Source organism: Myxine glutinosa, chromosome 11 (genome assembly GCF_964187855.1).
Source record: "Myxine glutinosa chromosome 11, kmMyxGlut1.1, whole genome shotgun sequence".
NCBI classification, from domain to species: Eukaryota; Metazoa; Chordata; class Myxini; order Myxiniformes; family Myxinidae; genus Myxine; species Myxine glutinosa.
The window spans coordinates 57,786,500-57,808,715 of NC_136271.1; the positions used below are offsets into that span (position 1 = coordinate 57,786,500).

At 45.7% G+C, this 22,216-nt stretch overlaps 1 protein-coding gene across 1 annotated transcript; it reads left to right on the forward strand.

The window, feature by feature from the left end:
- The first annotated feature begins 9,331 nt into the window (after nt 1-9,331).
- Nucleotides 9,332-15,084, forward strand: LOC137436687 (transcription factor Sox-17-alpha). Its single transcript, XM_068130679.2, has 2 exons — nt 9,332-9,819; nt 13,613-15,084. Exons 1-2 carry the CDS (start codon nt 9,513-9,515, stop codon nt 14,437-14,439), a joined length of 1,134 nt encoding a protein of 377 aa, XP_067986780.1. The 5' UTR covers nt 9,332-9,512; the 3' UTR covers nt 14,440-15,084.
- The last annotated feature ends 7,132 nt before the right edge of the window (nt 15,085-22,216 follow it).

Sequence of the window (22,216 nt, forward strand, 5' to 3'; positions counted from 1 at the left end):
GACGGGCCCGTTTGTCCTGGGAGTAAGTTAAGACTGTTTTTAAGGCTGCACTGTGTCCTCTTTTCTCGGAATCATTGTACATAGTGTGAATAAATTATGTTCTTCCTTTCTTCCCAATTCGACCGTTTCTGTGATTTCTCCATTGGTTAAGCGTGGTACGAGTAGGATCGCTAGAACCGGGCTCACCAAATCAACGGCACGGATCACGTGTACGCACCGCTCGGCGTCTCAGCACGCGTGATTCGTGCAGAGCTTATTTCCTCATTTCAGGGCAGCGCGATTAATTAGGTAATAGTGATTCTAGTCCTAGGACCCTATTTCACGCTGTCCGGAAAGGACGTCATAGGTCCCGGGTCCCGTCGGCTGGTCAAAGACAAGGGGACTAATCCCCCCTTGGTAAGGGGAGGGGCCGGCGGCGAGATCCGCAACAATTGGTGTCAGGAGTGGGATTTGGAACCTGGGACGAAAATTTTTAGACCAAATTTTGGACACAAATTTTGCATATTGGCCGCAACAATTGGTGTCAGGAGTTTGGATTGGGACCTGGAGTGCGCTTCACGCACTCGAACATTACGAGCGACCGAAATTTAGTTTTGTAACATCCAAATTAAAATCGTGCCATGGCTAGCCAAAGCGGTCGGATGCCGGTGGGGGTAAATGATGAGGTAGAGGGAGAAGAGGTAATAACCCAGGACCCCCGGGAAGAATTGGGAGAAATGGAGGAGGACATTAATGAGGGTACAGCAGCAGAGGTACCAGGGGATGAAAATGGCGGTGCCTCGCACATGGCGACGAGGGCCGCGCCCGCTGCGCAAGTGGGGGTGGTGGACATGCAAGCCTTCATGGCACAATTCATGAAAGAAATACATAAAATCAATGGTAAGATGGACGCCCAAAGTGACAAATCCACCCGAGAAATGAAAGACGGGTTGAAGAAATTGGGAAACAAAATGGGGGACCAATTGAAGGAAATGGGGGACAAATCTACCCGGGAAATAACAGGGTTGGAAAACAAGATGGGGGATCAATTAGAAGAGGTAAAAAACGGGCTGGAAAGCAAAATGGACACCCGAGGGGAGTTAATAAATGAGATGGGGAAGGACATAGGGCGCAGGTCGAGCGGGAAAGTCGCATTGGTACGCGGCGAGGTAACGCAATTTGAGGAACACGTGGAAAGCGAGCCTGAGCGAGGCGCAGTTAAAATGACTGGGGTAGAAATCGCGACTCGGGGTGTGGAAAAGCCGACGGCCGCCGAATTGGAAAATTTTATTTTATGTGCACCGGCGGTCGTCGAGCCAGATATAGAAAAAGACATGTGTGTAGTGGAAATTGGGGTTGAAGAGACGGTGGAGTTAGGTAATGTATCACGGGAGGTCGAAATGGAATTTGTGCAAAGTCTGGATTCACATCGTGATGTCGTGTAGCCTAACCCCAATGAGAGTTTGCAAGTGCTGCTGCGGAAAAGGGTCCCGAAGGTGAGTGGGGGCGTGTATAGTGGGAAAATGTTTGGCGCGAAAATGTATGGCGCGAAAATGTTTGGTGTGAAAATGATTGGCGCGAAAATGTTTGGCGCGAAAAGATTTTTCGCGCGCTTGGGATCCAGACGTAACCCGGACGCTCGTGGAAGGGCCGTGGTGCCATGTGTGAAAGCGAATGGCGCGCGTGTGAGGAAAAAGTGCACACCGGAGCGTGTTGTAGAGAGAGTGCGGGAGTGCACACCAGAGCGCGTGATTCGGTGTGCAACAGGAGATTGCACACCCATGGGTATGAGTGTGCCAGGATGTGCGTGAGGGTGTGTGATGATGGAGTGTGCGAGCGGCGTGAATGTGCCTGAGTGGTGTGCACCGGAGTGTGCGGGGAACGAGTGTGCACAAGAAAGTGCAATAACGGAATGCAGGGGGTGTATGAGAGGCGCTGGAGCACTTCGGTGTGTGAGTATGGAAAGGGTCGCGTGGAGTGAGAATGCGGCTCAAGCATCGACCCAGACCGGGGGGTTAGCGTTTAGGGCAACGGATAGCCGACGCGGGCTCTCAGTGCGTGGTGCGCTTTGTGTGCTGCGGGGAACGGCAGGGATCGTTGTCGCGGCGGTGTGCACGATCCTTGCCGGGCCCCGCCCTGTATGGTCGGTGCCGTGCCTTGGCAAGAAAGGCGGTCGGCACGGTTCGAGGGGAGGAAGGAGAGGTCGGACCTTCGCCCCCTGGCGGGCGTGGTGCTCCGACCGGGGGAGGTTGGGCCATCATGCCGGGGACCGAAAGGCTCCACGCAGGGACGGCACCTGGAACCTTGGCCCAAGCATGCCTCCTCCCCAGAATCGAAAATGCCGGACGGACCCAACCAACAGGAGACCAACCACCTGCATGCATTTCTCGGCTTTGCGAAGCCGAGCTGTGATGGAAATGTATTATCGCCAGGAGGGGCTCGAGTGGAGTGGACAGTTAGCCATAGTGTTGGCGAATGGTAGCTTTACCATTCACTTGGGGGCACATGAGTGTTAGATTATGGGGTGGCAGTGAAAACTAGCCGAGGGCGGGCTAGGATATTGTTCGGGCTTTAGAGATGACAATAGGTGACACGAGATTTAAGTAGTGACAATTGTACAGGTAGAGGGGACGTAGAGAGATTAGATGGATGATAATGACGAGGGAAGTGCTTAGTGTAAGGGAAGACGGGAAAGCACGAGTATTAGATCGAAGTAGTTAGTTAGATGATGCTGTGTGTATGTAGAAGTGTATAAGTGGTGTATTGAGGACAAGTGGAATTGTGTTGGTGTGTATGGAAAGAGAATGTGAGCACAAGAGGTGTGCAAGAGGGATTGGTGTGTGGAATGAGTGGTGTGGAATGCATGGTGCGAAGGAGTGAATGGGGGAAGATGGACCCCTTCACGAATACCCGGGGAGGGTAGTTTAAAGTTAGGTAGAGGGTTTAGGTAAATTGATGGATATTGACACCTGTGGTGCAGGTAGTGGCAATGAAGTGCTTGGATGGGTGCGTGAGTCTGTGGAAATGGCTGGGCGTGTGGGCTTTGTTGGTGCGTATGGTTATTGGGGCACTCCACCACTGGTAGTCTGTCGGCCAGGTGAGGCCGCAGGTAGGCTCTGGGAGCCAGTCAGAGTAGTGTTCAGTGGGGCCCGAGGATCCTAGGAAAGGACCCGGGTAGCCCAATGCCAGAGAGGGCATCAGAGGGGTGAGAGAGCCAGGAGGGGCCTTCCCCGATTTAGGGTAGTCGCAAGGAGCATGGTAAGCTTGGGTGGCGACTTCAGTGGCGGGGGTGCTCTGGTAGTTAGACCTGCTAGTGGAGCCACACGACCCAGCCCCGAAATTGTGCGAAGGCACAGTAGTGAAAAATTGGGGAGTGAGACCCAAATTGTAGGGCACCACAGGGTGGGTCAATGGGAATTGGTTTTTAGAACCACATAGTTTAAAGATGCCGATTGGCAGGGCATGACCCTGGGTAGTGTAACTGAGTTAATGTTATTAGAGTATAGTTAGGATGAGGAAATCTCTTCGCACCATCCACATCCACTCACCAAGGGAGACGGACTCCACACCGGGTTTTGTGAACGATTTGAGTGGGTGAGACGCATCTCGACGGGATGAGACATTGTATGTAATTCCATCTCTTCCTTCTTGTTAGGGATTGGACGACGAATTTGGAATTAGAGGGGGATATGGGAGACAAGACGTAGAGACAAATTTGTAAAGTGTAAATACAGGGAAGGGCAAGGGTAGTGTAGGCTGACATGAGGGGTTACGAACGGTTAGGGACGAGCTTTCTCTGCTCGCTCTCCTGCGCCCCTCATGTTGCATTGCCTTGCATTGTGTGTACCTTTGCGCCCTTTCCTCCGCTAACTGTGCTTTGTCTTCCTCCCCACCCATGGACCCATTTTCTTGGAGGGGAGTGTGCAGGAACCCTGAACTGTGCTGCAGCACGTTGCTACACTTGTGCGGTACTCCTGCTACCTGTTGCTGCACCAATACACCTTATGGACCACACGTTCTGTGGCCTGGCATCTTTGCTGAGCAGACATTTGCTGCAAACGTTACTTTGCACCTGCGGACCACTGGTTCTAAGTGTCGTCGATGTCCCGCAGATGGACCGTAAGATTGGCCCTGCTGATTTTAAAAAACGGACACGGGTTGTGCATTTTATGCTTTGGTGTGTCAGGAAAGAAGACCTTCAAGTTTTATTATGGCACACCGAAGACGAAGCAGGAAGCAAGAAGATGCAGCCAAGCAGCAGCCAAGCAGCAACTGTGACATTTATTATGAAATGGTGATTGTGCATTTTTGTGCATTTTTGTGCATTCTTGTGTATTGGTGTATTGGTGCATTGCATTGTTGTTTCTGTCCTCCAAATTTTCTTTCCAAAAAAAAGACCAGGTCCTGGGTTATAGAAATGTAAATAATTAGATTTGTAGTTGTAAATAACCCACCGGCTTTATGTTTAGTTTGAGAATTCTTTCCGCAATTCGGTTAGCTGTGGGTGTGAGTCTGTTAGTTAGTACACAACGCAGTAGGTGTGACATATCTAGTGTTGTAATACTGTCGCATACAGGGTGTTAGATTAAATGTAGAGGGAAACCACATCTCAGTGTCACACATAATTTAAAGAGTAGTCCTGAACCTTTCTCAAAACCGGTCGTTCTCACTTGTGTGGGTTCGACTCGGGGACGAGTCTGGCGAAGGAGGGGGGCAGTGCTACGGTTTTGAGATTGGCACATATTGATCATTAAAGGTTAAAGGGTTGCCCCCCATAGTTAGACCACAAGCAACACGTAGGCCACCTTAGAGTATTAGTTATGTCATAGTATGTGTAAGTATAGGCCATCGCTACTAGTAATATCTGCATTGTGTAGAGACATGAGTTTAGGTCCTTTCATTTTTGCGCCACCCTCCAATTCCACCTATGGGAATAATTGATCCCGCGCCCATTTGGCTGATCCCTCAATTTGTTATGCTTTGGCTACCCACAGCAGTTAGTTACGCTTTGGCTGCCAGCAGCATTCGCTGCCCTTTGTTCGCTCACTAGTCAAGTAACACGAGGTAGGCCTAAGAGGGAGGAGCGCGGGGTCAGGGTGGGGCGGCGTCAAAGCAGAGCGATAGAGGCGATGATGGTAAGGGCCACCAGCCAACCAGGGCTCTAAGGGCATGGCGTGACAGGGCGTGGTAAGGCGCGTCTGGTAAGTGCTGGAAGGTTCGCGGGGCATGCCTATAAAAGCCTTGGCACAAAGCCCTTGAACAGGACTGCCCTTGAGAGGACTTACCAGGAGGACTGCCCTTGAGAGGACTTATGAGAGAGGACTGACCAGCAGGACTTGCACGAGAGAACTTTGAGGAGTGGTGAACAGGACTCAACTGAAGCAGCGCTTGCTTTGGGGACATTGCGCTATATCTCGCTATTACGTACGCGCCGAAGGAAAGGCAGCCAGACGCGCCAGTGGCGAATATCGCCTATTCAGCCACGCGAGTGAACGCGGCAATAGCCACCAGTGTTAACCGCGAACCGCCAGAGCCCAGACCCTACCGTTCACCCCGTATTATCCCGTGTGCGCCAATGACCCGCGGAGAGCTCCTGCCCCTCGACTTACCATCTGCCCGGGACGACCCGGAGGCCGGAGGGAGCTGCACGAGAGCCATCCCTGGACGTGGTGAACATCATCCTGCAGCTGCAAACCCCGTGTGAGTGTGTCTGTGTGTGAGACGGGCCCGTTAGTCCTGGGAGTAAGTTAAGACTGTTTTTAAGGCTGCACTGTGTCCTCTTTTCTCGGAATCATTGTATATCGTGTGAATAAATTCTGTTCTTCCTTTCTTCCCAATTCGACCGTTGTTGTGATTTCTCCATTGGCTAAGCATGGTACGAGTAGGATCGCTAGAACCGGGGTTCACCAAATCAACGGCACGGATCGCGTGTACGCACCGCTCGGCGTCTCAGCACGCGTGATTCGTGCGGGGCTTATTTCCTCGTTTCAGGGCAGCGCGAGTAATTAGGTAATAGTGATTCTAGTCCTAGGACCCTATTTCACGCTGTCCGGGAAGGACGTCATAGGTCCCGGGTACCGTCGGCTAGTCAAAGACAAGGGGACTAATCCCCCCTTGGTAAGGGGAGGGGGCCGGCGGCGAGATCCGCAACAATATATATATATATTGCACACCGCTCCTTTACTATGCAATCTCCAGGCACTGCTTAACTTCATTGCCGGGCACCAAAGGGGGCCCGGCAATGACGCATGCTGAAAGGGAGTACTCAGTTTTCACCCTGGTTGTTTGTATGTTTGTTTGTTTTTCCAGGCGATATCTCAGCCATCGTTTGAGCTAGGGAGCTGAAATTTCGACACAATAGTGGGCATGTGCTTTCGCAAAAACTTTTTTTTTGATTAATCAATTAATTAATTCGTTGTTTCCTTATCATCTATTAATTAAGTACTTATTTATTTTCTTTCTCTTCTGGGCAATATCCCAGGCACCTTTTGAGCTAGGAAGCTGATATTTGCGCATGACAATGAACAAGTGATTTGGCTGTCAAAGCTATTTTTTATTTATTGATTAATCAATTAATTGATTAATTATTTAATCGTTCGATTGATGACTTAAGTAATTATTTTTTTTAATTTACAGATTCAGATGAGATGGTGGTGGTTTAGGTATTCTTTTAGTCAACTGATTAATTATTTAATTATATTGGATTATCAATTATTTGTGTTCATTATTCATCATTTATTTATTTTCTTTCTCATCTGCGCAGTATCTCAGGCACCTCTGGAGCTAGGAAGCTAATAATTGGACACGACAGTGAACAAGTGATGTGGCTATAAAGGATATTTTGGATTTATTGATTAATCAATTAATCAATGTATTACTTATTGATTAATCAATTAATTATTAAATTTTTTCGATTAATGACTTATTTAATTACTTCTCAAAAAGTTACAGCTTCGGATGAAGCACTGGTGGTTTAGTTATGCTATTAGCCAATTGATTAAGAAAATATTTTATGATCAGTATTTATTGATTTTAATTATGCAATTAATCAATAAATTATTGTGCACCTCTCCCTCCCAATACAGTCGCTATGAGCTGCACGGCGGTATCGCCAGGCGCCAAAGTGCCCCGGAAATGCTGCACTGGAGGATATTAATTTCTTTGGCATGGGGGCGGTGTACTTTGAATGTATCTACACTTGTATCTATTGTTTTTTCATTGAACTTGAGGAAGACTGAGAGGAAGGCCTATTTGGTCGAAAGCTTGTCTGAAAAATATTGGATCGATCTTCTTGAAGCTACATCCGTAACGTATGTAATTCCTTCCGATTATATATACACACACACACATATATATATATATATATATATATATATATATATATATATATATATATATATATATATATATATATATATATATATATATGTATATACATATATAAACTTCGACTGAGATACTACAACTACTTTCTCTTGTTTGTTGATAAATCGATGAAGCAGCACTTTGTGCACTTTATGCTTGGTTGTTCTTTCTTATTTTGCATCCGTACAATATCCTAAGGTTCGTGGAGGCGCTTGCACATCAATCACATGCAGCACAAGAATGTTATGAGCCTTCAATGCACTGTTACGTGATTTACCTGCACACTGTTGAAAAAATCATCACTGCAAATATATCGATGGCCCAAAGTGAAGAGCCGGGAGGTACAGTTTTGGGCATTTTCACTTTTTGACGAACATAAATGATTGTGCTCCAATATCGCTTTGCTGGTTAACATGACTGTGTTCTTACATCTCATCATTTGAGTTCTCAAAAAAGAAGATTTTCTCTGCCTCACTATAAAATGATGAATCTCTACAATGATAATTATAATTTGACTTTAAGCCATTAGCGTGCGGTGGGAATTCCAGCTCACAAATTCCGAATGCGGTGGGAATCAAATGGGAGCGCAAAACAGGCCAAACTGCATTGCCTTTCAGTAACAAATTGATATAATATAAAAATAAAACCAATCCAAAGATGGCTGTAGAAAGTAGTTTCTTGGACACTTACTCATTTTTAGCGTCTTTCCTTTATCTGCCGCTTTCGTTTGTTCTTCGACTGTTTGTTTCTCTTTCCTTATCAGAGTGCCGCCAATCTGTACGTTTAGGATCCAGGGCTTTGGACTCTGCACGAATCCTCCTAAGTTTGACCACCAAGCTGTTTTTCCTCATCCTTCTCCTCCTCTTCCTCCACCTGCAGTCCTTGTATTTGGACAGGTGGCAAAATATCTATAATATCATAGACACGACTCAAGTTATCTTGAGATGGATGGTGTGCAAGAAGGTGCAGTCGCAGTAGCTCGGGGTGGAGGGATCCAGAACTGTTGTATCAAAAAAAAAAAAAAAATGACAGTGTAATTAATTAATCCGATATCCAATTGCGTCACAAATGAGAAAGCACGTGATTTTTCTGAGCACCCATTGGGTTTCCTCTACAGTTACATAAAGGCCATTCATCTAACAGTGAAGCCATCCGTTACAAACATTCCTGTAGAACGTACCTGCGGGGATCGTACGTCCTAACGTACCTATCCTTGCACCATTCTCTTCAAAATTTTAATTTAAAAACAACTGAGAATCAGAGGATAAAATGTCGGGGCGGAGATGGAGAGAAATGGGGAATGGGCTGTAGAGATTCTTTTAAATAACATAAGTGGGATGTTTGACAGTGGGGTCATGGGTGATGAAGGTGGCAAAACGTGAGAGTACGTAATATGTAGATAGCATCAGCAAAACAACACGTGAGTTATTTTCCCCCCACTTTATGTTTCTTTCTCGTTATAAAATTACTGTCAAGCTGTCAGTTAGGAACCCTTAGGGTGCAGCTTGACTATGATTACCACATTCCATAGTGCAAGTCAGTAAATCATTGCGTGACATTCCACAATTATAGATGTAAACAGGCAGGACAGCCAACTTAACACCACTGTTGTGGGATGCAAGTTCCAAGTCAGAAATCTGTAAGAAAACAACACAACCATCACTCTCCCTAAAAACATATAATATTGTTAAATATAAACATATAAAGGAAACCACACAACAGGTTACAAAACGCATTACCATTAGTACTTTGAATATTATTGGGTTTAATTCAAATTTTGAAGAAATAAATTGTCGACCTGATTCGACAGAATCTTTTTCAATCATAACGAATGAGTCAAAAGTGCGTTCTGATCTGGAGTAGATTGGTTCAGCACCAAGCTGCGGATGTTTGCTTTGCGAGTCGCCAGCTTGAGTGGAGGAGGTTTCCACCCCCACGGTGTCCAAAACCTGGGGGCGAAGGATCAATGTGGGCGGGTAGAGTGGGAGCGAAAAGGTGGAGACGAAGTGACATTATGTCATCCTCTGGGACAAACCCCTCCCTGGTGTCTCGGTCAAGGCGGGGCCCGGTCTTCTTATATACCCCGGTGGCCTCCTGGCCCTCGCCAGCTCAGCACCGTGCACCGTTCTCCAGGCGAGCTGCGTCCTGGCCTGCACCACATCCGAGCAATGAGCAGCCCCGATGTGGGATACGGGAGCGACGACCAGGCCCGAATCGGTACGCCTGGCCCCACGGCCACGGCCTGTCACTGGACGGAGACCATGGTGCCAGCCCCGGGCTCCCCGATGGAAGGTGACAGCGGTGTAACCGGCTCGGTCAGGACCATGAGCCAGGGAGAAGCCAGGAAGGCCGGTAAGGCCGAGGCTCGGATCCGCAGGCCGATGAACGCCTTCATGGTATGGGCCAAGGATGAAAGAAAGCGGCTGGCGCAGAAAAATCCAGACCTGCACAACGCAGAGCTCAGCAAAATACTGGGTGAGTACCATGAAGTTCCTGACTGATGAACAAGAAGGAGATGTTAAGGAAGAGTCAAGTAAAGTCAAAAAACACCAGACATTCTCATTACTTTCAGGAGGATGTACTAGCAGAATAAGGGCATTTCATGGTTGGTTGTTCTGCATGAGGATCAGCATACCTGCCTCTTTGGCCTCTTAATGTGCTTCTTAATGGATACTTGCCCAAAAACAGTTCATGGGACAATCTTGGAATTACTGAAACGTTCAAAAGTTGCCATTGAATGTTGGGAGTTGCAGTAGGACCCGTTTCTGCAATTGTCTGGCCAAACTCTCTGTTAATGGTCCATTTGGCGTGATGCTAAGAACAGAAAAGACAACTTCATCGTATCAATCAGCTGAGGCCTAGGGCAGAGTAAAGACTGTGAGCAAATGCACTTGGCTTAAACAATTCCATGGAACCGACACTCAGAACCTGACATAATGTAAGCTCTACCTTGCCAAAGTCATGCCTGGACCTGTCAAGGAAACGGGTGCGGGTCTCGGATAGTAAAACACACAAACACACAAATTTGCTTGGATAATTTTTTTAAAACAGGATTTCAAGCTGGGGTCGCACCATCATGAGACCCCAAGTTCTCAAATGGAAACCACAAACCCATCTCGTTACGATGCTACCTTTTCATGGCCGAGCAATATAACATGTGGAGCGATACAATAAGCTGCTTTGAAACATATAAAGGTATCACCAATAATATAGCTCGTGGTCTTCCTGACATTTGGGCGAGTTCTGCTAGCTATCCAAATGAAATAATTTGGTAAACAAAAACAAATTATTAACAATCAGCAATAATAAGGATAATAATGATCATTAGATGAAATTAAGGCTATTGTTGATCGCTGTGGAAGAAAAGGTCATCAGACTCCAAATATATACATGTATATGTACGTAAATATATATATATATATATTTACGTACATATACACAAATATGTATCCACCTGTTTCCACATATATATTTACACCACTCACAATTAGTTAGGGATATTGTGGGAGTGAGTTTTTTATTTATTTATAGGGGTTAGGGTATTGAAATCAAGAATGCTGTGTTTTTTCACACATTAATAACCATAGAATTAGGACCAACAACTTTTTTCAACATAATTAATACACAAAATCAACCACACCGAAGAACCTGCCAATACACCTAACTTATTGTGAGTAGTGTATTTGTGTATATATATATATTCTCTGGGACAAACCCACAAATATATATTAAATTATATATACTCCGGCCATTACCAGGATATATTAAAATGAGGAAGAGCTACTACTGCTAACCACTATATATATATATTTAATATATCCCGGTAATGGCCAGACCACTCAGCAGCGATGTTCAGCCAAATGATGGCAGAATGGTTGTAATTTTTTTCAATTTTAATACCCAATTTCCAATATTTGATTTAAATTTTATTCTTTCATTTATGTAACATTGATAGTTTTGTAAAACCATTACATTTCTGCATAATGTATCCTACTATAATTCACCGACTGGTGTTTGTTTGTCGCGTTATCCCTCATACAGTTCTGGCCCTATTACATCCAGACTTCCTACATAGGATCAGCATGAACCCAATTAATGCATAGGGTTGTTTTTATCTTTGCCAGTGGCATTGGGGGGAAGGAGGTTGGGGGGTTCCTCAATTATCTATGTAAATGTGTATCGTGTAGCGCCCCCTTCATGTGGGAGAGGGTATTACAGGTCCACCCTTCACAGTGCAGTATACCTGTTTCCACGTTTTCCAGTGCAGTGAGGTGTTTTGAACTATTGGCAGAAGGGATTTTTTTGGCTTCATGCATGTTTCCCGGGTTATTACCCTGCGCTCGCGAAGCGAAAAGCAGGGTTAGGCGATTAGTTGCGTGCATACGTGTGTGCGTGCCTTGATTTTAAAAATTAATTTCCTCAGCAACTGTTGGTCTGATTGACACGAAATTTTTACCCTCGGAGTTCCTCCGCCTGTAGAATGTTTTATTCATAAATATGACGTCATAAGTCACGTGGTACGGCCGCCATATTGGAAAAACTTTGCACCTCTATCTCTGAAGCCACTCAATGGAGAAAAAAATTAAACATGCCTCATTGTCAAGTACTCCCCATGGTGAATAAGTTCTGCTGATGATGTCATCGGTGCCTTCATTATGACCTCATAATTTGACAAGTACAATGCTTGAATCCGATCAGTATGAATTGTTTTTCTCAGCAACTGTTGGTCTGATTGACACGAAATTTTCACCATAGGAGCACCTCCTCCTGGTCATGTATTTTTTAAATAATTATGGAATATTTTATTGGAATATTTATTTATTTTGGAATATTTTAATGATAATTATGACGTCATAGGTCATGTGGTACAGGCACCATCTTGAAAAAACCAACAAACGCTGCACCTCTATATCTCCGAAACCGCTCCATGGAATAAACTGAAACGTGGCTCATTGTAAAGAACATGTATATGTTTTCACTTCCAAGAGCATCATTACATATGAGATATCCAACGATCAACGAAAGCCAATGAGAGGAGCAATTCAAAAAGGAGACCAAAGTTTAACACCGTACCAGTATCGCTGGATATGTCATATATTCTTTCAAGAAACAAGACTTTGTTAACAAGAAAAACAAGACTTTCAAAAAAAAAAGGTTTTCTGGAACCAAAGGTTGGAAAAGATGGAGGGCATGAAATAAACACACCATGAGGAAGGTGGATGCTATAATAGCAAGTGAGTTCTCCAGGAAAGTTATGACATAAACGGGTTTTTAAAACAAGAAAAATAAAATTGAAGGTCATCTCAAGGGGGGAGGGGCTCCAAATTAATACTGGGGTAGGGCTGACCATAAATTGGTGGTGGGGAGCTGATCTTTGGGGGAAGGGCTGATCATGAACTGTTTTTGTTTTTTTACTCCGAAGGTGGCCTAAAGAATGGACCTAAAATAGTTGACTTAAAGATGGTTATCCATCGTAGAGTATATAAATGGGATAACGCCAAAAACAGGTGCAGCAAACTTGGGTGTGTTACCCTGGCTGGACCTCATTGAATTGTTTTCTTTTTCTTTCCTTTTCTCCGCGTATATATTTCCAGCTCCAGTGGGTGGAAGTCTTCGGAAAAGTACAGGCAACAGCCAATCATAAACTTTCCAAAATTGCATCGTTCAGGGATTGACAGAGATTTAAAGGGAATCAAAAGGGACGAGCGAGACTCTGGTTTACGTCATGTTTACAATAAGCGCTGCTTGCAATCCCCACATCGAATCTTCCCGAATATCCACCACCCCACTCCTTCTCCCCACAACACTCGACTCCCTTTATAGTTTATTCTCGTATCTTCCACCATTTATTGCCATCTACAATGTCTGTGCAACCCACCTTCCTCATTCCCATAATCCTCTCCCATCTTCCCTACTTCCCATCAGCCCTATTAGTTACATCTCTCTTTGTCCAAAGTTTTATTCCTCTAAATGTATGTACAAGCCGCTTGGTGAGCTTCCGATAAAGTAGGAAAAGGCCAGTTTTGTACACTTTTTGATTCAGGGGTCATTAAAGGAAATAACTTCATTCATAATCAATACTGAGTTTAGTTACTGAAGGGGAAAAATTGCTTTGCTGTCTATTCTAACAGTTAATTCTTAGTTTCAATGTTTATCATATCCTTCAATTTATCAATGTCTCTTCCAATATTCCTTCCATAAATCTTTGTACATCTGGGCCAATCATCCTCATTCTTATCCTTTCCCGTCCTATATTTCATACACCCAGGTTCATCCTGGAGGGCGCTCAGCGCAACCGAACGTCAGCCGTTTGTGGACGAGGCCGAGCGACTTCGCGTCCAGCACCTGTCCGACCACCCTGACTACAAGTACCGGCCTCGCCGGAGGAAGCAACTCAAGCGTCCGGCCAAGCGGCCGTCCGAGTCCAGCCAGGAGACCGAGCCACCCTCTTGCCGCTTGGGTCCACGACCCAGGGAAACCGACATGCGTCCCATGCGCTACAGGGAACTCCAACCAGCTCCGCTGGGGTATGGACGACGATCCGGTGGGATGGAGGCATCCATGACCCCACAGACCATGATCGATCCCAATTCAAACCTGCTTTGCCTCCCGACGGGACGTGTGCCTGGACATTTTCACGGGGAACCACAAGTCGTCTCGCAGCCCCCCATACATCACTCATCACCTTTCTTCCCAACGGCGTACGGGGGCTACGGGGGCTCATATGGGGGCACAGTCATGCCCGGGCAGGTATATCCACCTGGACCGAGTCGCCAGATTACCTCTCCCAGCACCTTCACCGGGGGCAGCTTCTCAATGCCCGAAGGGCGATACCTGCCGCTCAGGGATGGCATGTTCATCGTAGATGAGCCATCTCCTCGCTCTGAGTCCAGGGGCTCGGCGGGAATGGAGGGACTTGAACCGTACTGCCTGGAGGAGGTGGACTGCAGTGAACTAGAGCAATACCTAGTTCCGGGTGCAATGGGAGCTGCGGACGGTGCAGATGGACTCGGACAGCAGCCTCCCGGGGATGGAAACCTCATAGCAGCACTCTCGGATGCCACCGCACTGTACTACAGCAGCTACTACTGCTAACCACTACCACGGAAAAGTTTGAAACCTAAACAGTGTTACTGTTACGAACCGCTCTCAGTATTACAAGGCACGCAGTGGGCAGACGCTGGATGGCCAGTTTAACCTGCACATCAAGAAGGCCCAGGGCCTGGACGGCCGGCTTCATGTGCAGTACAATACCTTAGCATGTCTGGTGTGCCTTTTAGAGTTTTGTAGAACGAGACCATTTCGTGTCTGCGCCTAAGATTCGAAATTAAAAAGGGACATACTGACCATGACTTAGCGGGGATCTCTGGGATGGTCGATCCTACAATGGCGGATCTTCATGGCCGAGGCACAAGTTCAGCTTATTTTTGCCAGACATTGGTTTATTCAAAAGTAAAATTTAATCTTTTTTAATATCCAAATCGATAGCAAATATAATTTACCATCCATTTGGCCATTTCCTCGATCGATGATCTTACCGATGAAAAATACTTTTGTTTTAACCCCTTTAATATGTATTCCTTTATGGTTATCACATAGTTATAAGGAATTGTTATTTATTTCGGTCCCAAAGATCCTGATTATTCCATATAGCGGGTGATGAATGATAAAAGGAGTTTCTATTTTAATTTTTTTAAAGCGTGTACAGCGTATGGTTCTTAATAAACGAGGCTGGTATTACCTGCTTGACGAATGTCTCGTTTGCTTTTGGCGAAAGCACGGATTTCGTGCCTGAAGCCCCTCCCGCACGTCTCACACTGAGCAGCCGTGACGCCGAGGAAAGGAAGACCGAACCCAAGCTGCTTCCTGCGCGATACGAGCGCCGCTTTGTAAAAATAAAACCTGCTGCAGAGCAGTCCGTCGCCGAGAAACACCCGCCGGTGAGACCACGTGGTGGCGCGCCCTGCAGGCGGCGGACCACGCCTGGCCGCGCCCTAGGGGCTGCTGGCGAGGAGTGTGAGAGAAAAGGCGCCAAATTGCCTTTCCCAAGGTCCTTCTTAGGGTTTAACCTTTTCACCAACGCGAAGGCACCGAGTACGACGCGAACGGCCCACCTGATGACCTGAACAATAAAAGCCTACAAGACGGCAGGTTCCCCAGCGGTGTTCCCTTAAATATTTTTGACTTGGTAACGGCAACGCTTCATTCGTTTCCGGTGTAGGTCAGAGCGACTCGAGGATCCACAGGTCGGTCGTTGCACAAATGCGAACGTGCGGACACGTTGATTCTCAAACACAAGCCATGGGGCTTTTTGGGGGGTTTTTTGGATACAACATCGAGGCTCGTGTAAGAGCTAACATTAATGACAAAAAAACAAACGGACACATAAGACCAAATAAAGGGAGCGGGAGACAAGATGGGGGGAGAGAGGGGGAAGCACACAAGCACAACATTTGAGAGCAGGGACATCGGGAGATCTGTGGGAGGGAGAGGGCTTGGGGGGAGGAGGCAGGGAAAGAGGGGTGGGAGAGGTAAAAAAAAGAAGAAGAAGGTAAACAGGTAATTCACCATCAGTGGTTTAATAGGTTGTAATCGTAGGCGGGTAAATTATAAATCAAAAGAGGTACTGTTGACAATGTGTAAGAATATAGCGAGGCCTCATCTAGAATGTTTTTCAGTTTTGGTCACATCTCATGGAGGGCATCGCCACCATATTAGAAAGAGTAGAGCGTAGGGCTACTTCTTCCGGCTGAATACATGAGAAAGGAAGTAATTACGAGGGGGGAACTGATAGAGATATTTAAGATAATAAAAGGTAGGCCTACAGACAAAAAATTGGGTAGTTACAGCGAGAGTCCAGGACCAGGGGCCACAGTTTCAGAGTAAAGAAGAGGAGTGTTCGGACTGTTGTAAGGCAGGGGTCTTTCACTGCGACAGTAGTTAATGCATGAAATGGTCTCCTTGGAAAGGTAGTGGCAGCAGAAACAGTGGATAGTTTTAAAATTGAGTTTAAGTATCTTGAAGTACCCACCTCCATAATCCTCATGACTTTAATATATTGACAACCAATGCGCAGGTTTTATGGGCCTAATGGCCTCCTTCTGCTCCTGCGTTAAAGGTCCTTGAATTAAGTAATAACTCCCTGTAACTCCCTGCAACTGTACACCCTGGCGTACCTTCCCTACGTCATCCTCGCTCAGGTTCCTGAATTTCACATCTACGTGTCGGGGGAAAGGTTTCCGCCACCCTCGCAACCCCCAGCTTCCTACACCAGGAGCCGAGTGGAACAAATTCCCATTGTGGACCTGATCCAACGATGGATGCTCGACGCTGTCAAAAAACAACAACAACAACAACTAAATCAATAAATTGACTCCAACGCATTTCCCATGGGATTTTATGAGAATTTGATGAGGATCCAATGAATAATTGCGTAAATTTTTGGAAGGAGTGTTAGCTACACGTTAACGGAGGTCGATCAAGACGTCTTCCCTGTACCTTACGAACCTGTTGGTCACTTAAGTGCTGATCTTCTCAAACAGTTCACATAACCGTGTTCGGTGATCGTTGCATTATTACACCACATGCGCAAAGCGAAAAGTGGGGTTAAGCAATTGGTTCACTGGCGGCCTGTTGGTGCGTCTGTCTACAAACATCAGCTTATAATCGAGGAACAACTTAATTTCAATTAAATTTTATATTTTGAACACAAATCAGAAAACGATTCTGTAGCTCAGCACTACTTTCTGAATTCGGCCCGATCGCAGTCAAACAAAATTGAAAATCATTCCAAACAGTAAATCTGCTGTTTTTAAGGACGTCATAAAGGACAAAAACAACAGGCACGGATAACTCATGTAACATGTTAAATAAGGTGGTGTAAAAGACGCTGCGTCAACCCTGGTAAACTTCTGAATTTTGTTTTTCCACAACCATTAAAATCTTAATTTACTTCCAATTGAATAATATACTTGAACACCATAGAACACAAATCACCTTTTTGGCACTCTCAAACATCGTCTGTTTAGCAGTACTTGGACAAAATATTACGGCATTTTACGTCATCACGACCAATCAAATTTGCTGCTCGCACACCGAAGGGCGATCACCGTACCATCGTGTCTGTCTGTATGTATACACGTACATACATGCACATGTCCTTGTTTCTTAAGACAGAGTGGGGTAAGGTAATTCCATGCACTCTACAGTTAAATTCGTTTCAAAATACATTATTTTGTGTGAACATACATCTTTTCAATTGAATTTTAGCTTCATTTTACCATCTGGGCGAGCATACACCATCAGGTAGCACTTCATGCAAACATACGCACCAAGTATTTTTTTTTTTTTTTTGTATACAAGATCGAGGCTCGTGGAAGAGCTAACATTAATCACACAAAAAGTCAAACCGACACATAAAACACAAAAAACAAGGGGAGCGGTAGACAAGATAGGGAGAGAGGGGGAAGGACACAAACACAACATTTGAGAGCAGGGACATCGGGAGAAATGTGGGAGGGGGAGGACATGGGGGGAGGCATAAAACATATGAGCAAGGCAAGGACTTCCGGGAAAGAAGTTGGAATTTCAAAAAAAAAGTGTATCTGGGGTGAATTAGCGGGGGTAGAAAAGATCAAGGTTTTGGATGGGGGAAGATAAGAGATGGTGGTGAACAGCTGTTTTAAAGACCTGGAGGGAGGAGTGGGATTGAAGGGAGTGGGGGAGTTTGTTCCAGAGGCGGGAGAAAAGGGGAATGAAGGAGTGAAGGTGAGCAGAGAGCCTAGATTTCGGCAGTTTAACCATCAGAGGGTTGCTGGCAGATCTTGTGCGACCTGTAGGAATATTAGGGGGACAGAGCACAGAGAGAGCTGGGGGAGCAAGGCCGGAGAGGAGTCGGTAGAAGACAGAAAGACCACCAATCTGCCTGCGGTGAGTGAGTGAAAGGCCCTCGGAGTTAACTTCATCGCTGTATATGAACACTGCAAGAACTCTGGGGACAAATTAAAATTTGTCAACATTTTGAGCAACCTCTAAATATTGTCCAATCAAGCTCAAATTTTCACCACAAACTACTTTCTTCAATAGGAATAGGGGCAGGCTTGTGGGGAAATGAAAATCCACTCTTCAAATTTTTGGACCACCCTACTCTACATACGTTAAAGCTAGAATAGGTTAAAACCCGCAGTATGTAAAGTTTTTTGAACTGTATGAATCAAATTAGCGCCCCTTTATATGAACTTTTCTAGAGAATTACTTGGTTGCTCCTCAGAACACAAGGGTAGATCAGCATTCATACAAGATTTTTTGAATGCCCCTTCTTTTTTTTCCTTTTTTTTGTATACAAGATCGAGGCTCGCGAAAGCGCTAACATTAATCACACAAAAAGTCAAACCGACACACAAAACACCAAAAACAAGGGGAGCGGCAGACAAGATGGGGAGAGAGGGGGAAGGACACAAACACAACATTTGAGAGCAGGGACATCGGGAGGACTTGGGGAGAGGTGGGAGAGGTATAAAATATATGAACACTGCAAGGACTCTGGGGTGAATTAGCGGGGGTAGAAAAGATCAAGGTTTTGGATGGGGGAAGATAAGAGATGGTGTGAACACCTGTTTTAAAGACCTGGAGGGAGGAGTGGGATTGAAGGGAGTTGTTGGAGTTTGTTCCAGAGGCGGGAGAAAAGGGGAATGAAAGAGTGAAGGTGAGCAGAGAGCCTAGATTTTGGCAGTTTAACCATGAGAGGGTTGCTGGCAGATCTTGTGCGACCTGTAGGAATATTAGGGGGACTGAGCACAGAGAGAGCTGGGAGAGCAAGGCCGGAGAGGAGTCGGTAGAAGACAGAAAGACCACCAACCTGCCTGCGGTGAGTGAGTGAAAGGCCCTCGGAGTTAACTTAATCGCAGGAGATTCCAATGATTCTGAAAGCTTTGGTTTCAACAGCGTGAAGCCGAGCTAGGTGTGAGGCAGGAGCACCAGCCCAGAGGGGGGAACAGTATTCCATTGAGCTGCGGATGAAAGCTTTGTATGTGGTGAGGAGCTCAGGTGTGCCAAGGATACACACACATACATACATACATACATATGAATACACACACACACACACACACACACACACACACACACACACACACACACACCCCGTTTCAAATTTTCACATTATGTTACCTTATACCGTGGAATTAAATTGCATTAAAGTAGACTTTTCCACCTTTATTTACACATCGTAACCAACAACTTCCAAGTGAAAAACAAATTCTACAAATTTCAGAAAAATGAATTAAAAATACAAAATTAGAATATCTTGGTTGGATAGGTGTCCACCCCCCCTGAGTTAATACTTGGTGGAAGGCCCGCCAAACTAACACATCCACCCAAACAACACATCCGCCAAACGAACACACCCACCAAACGAACACATCCACCAAACTAATACATCCGCCAAACTAATACATCCACCATACTAACACATCCATCAACTAACACATCCACCAAACAAACACATGGGCCAAACTCACACGTCCACCAAAGCAACACATCCGCCAAACTAACACATGAACCAAACTAACACATCCACCAAACTAACACATGCACCAAACTAACACATCCACCAAAGCAATACATCCGCCAAACGAACACATCCACCAAACCAATGCATCCGCCAAACTAACACATCCACCAAACTAACACATCCACCAAACTAACACATCCACCAAACTAATACATCCGCCAAACGAACACATCCACCAAACCAACACATCCACCAAACCAACGCATCCGCCAAACTAATACATCCGCCAAACTAATACATCCGCCAAACGAACACATCCACCAAACCAACGCATCCGCCAAACCAATACATCCGCCAATCTAACACATCCGCCAAACGAACACATCCACCAAACCAACACATCCACCAAACCAACGCATCCGCCAAACCAATACATCCGCCAATCTAACACAGCCACCAAACGAACACATCCACCAAACGAACACATCCACCAAACCAACACATCCACCAAACCAACGCATCCGCCAAACCAATACATCCGCCAATCTAACACATCCACCAAACGAACACATCCACCAAACCAACACATCCACCAAACCAACACATCCACCAAACTAATACATCCGCCAAACGAACACATCCACCAAACCAACACATCCACCAAACCAACGCATCCGCCAAACCAATACATCCGCCAATCTAACACATCCGCCAAACGAACACATCCACCAAACCAACACATCCACCAAACCAACGCATCCGCCAAACCAATACATCCGCCAATCTAACACATCCACCAAACTAACACATCCACCAGACCAACACATCCACCGAACTAACACATCCACCAAACCAACACATCCGCCAAACTAACACATCCACCAACCAATGCAACCACCAAACTAACACATCCACCAAACTAACACATCCACCAAACTAACACATCCACCAAACCAATACATCCGCCAAACTAACACATGCACCAAACTAACTCATCCACCAAACCAATACATCCGCCAAACTAACACATCCGCCAAACTAACACATTCGCCAAACTTAGACATCCGCCAAACCAACACATGCTCCAAACCAACACATTCGCCAAACTAACACATCCGCCAAAGCCATACATCCCCCAAAGCAATACATCCCCCAAACCAACACATCAGCCAAACAAACACATCCACCATTCCAATGCATCCGCCAAACCAACACATCCGCCAAACCAAACATCCTCGAAACCAACACATCAGCCAAACTAACACATCAGCCAAACGAACACATCCACCGTTCCAATGCATCCGCCAAACCAACACATCCGCCAAACCAACACATCCGCCGAACCAACACATGCGCCAAATCAACACATCCGTCAAACCAACAAATGCGTCAAATAAACACCTCCATCAAACCAACACATGCGCCAAACCAATACATCCGCCAAACCAACACATGCGCCAAATCAACACATCTACCAAACCAAAAAATCCTCCAAACCAACATATGCGCCAAACCAACACATGCGCCAAACCAACACATCCTCCAAACCAACACATCCGCCAAACCAACACATCCTCCAAACCAACACATCCGCCAAACCAACACATCAGCCAAACTAACACATCCGCCAAACCAAGACATCAGCCAAACGAACACATCCACCGTTCCAATGCATCCGCCAAACCAACACATCCGCCGAACCAACACATGCGTCAAATAAACACCTCCATCAAACCAACACATGCGCCAAACCAACACATGCGCCAAACCAATACATCCGCCAAACCAAAAAATCCTCCAAACCAACACATGCGCCAAACCAACACATGCGCCAAACCAACACATCCTCCAAACCAACACATCCGCCAAACCAACACATCCTCCAAACCAACACATCAGTCATACCAACTCATCGGCCAAACCAACAAATCCACCAAACCAACACATGCGCCAAACCATCACATCCGCCAAACCAACACATCCGCCAAAACAAATGCATGTGCCAAACCAACACATTAGCCAAATTAACACATCCGCCAAACCAACACATCCATCAAACCAACACATGTGCCAAACCAATACATCCGCCAAACGAACACATGCGGTTTGATGGTTTGGTCAACATAGGCCAAAAGTTCAACATAGGCCAAATTTCTAAAATAGTCAATTTTCATTAGATTAACTTAAAATTTGAAGGTGATTTCCATATCAGGTCACTGAATTCAACCACGAATTATTTTTGATGTCAAAAGGATGCTCTACTGAGTGCCATTCTACTTTGTGCTGTTTTGCCAAATGTTGCTCTGTGAGTCATTTTTCATTCTGTCTGCTTGCCTGTCTGTATGTCAGTCACCTACATGT

Bases quoted from the DNA above. Each gene is read 5' to 3' on its own strand.
- LOC137436687 (XM_068130679.2), top strand. From the start codon at position 9,513: ATGAGCAGCCCCGATGTGGGATACGGGAGCGACGACCAGGCCCGAATC. The intron at 9,820-13,612 runs GTGAGTACCATG...TCATACACCCAG, and splicing joins AGAGCTCAGCAAAATACTGG to GTTCATCCTGGAGGGCGCTC.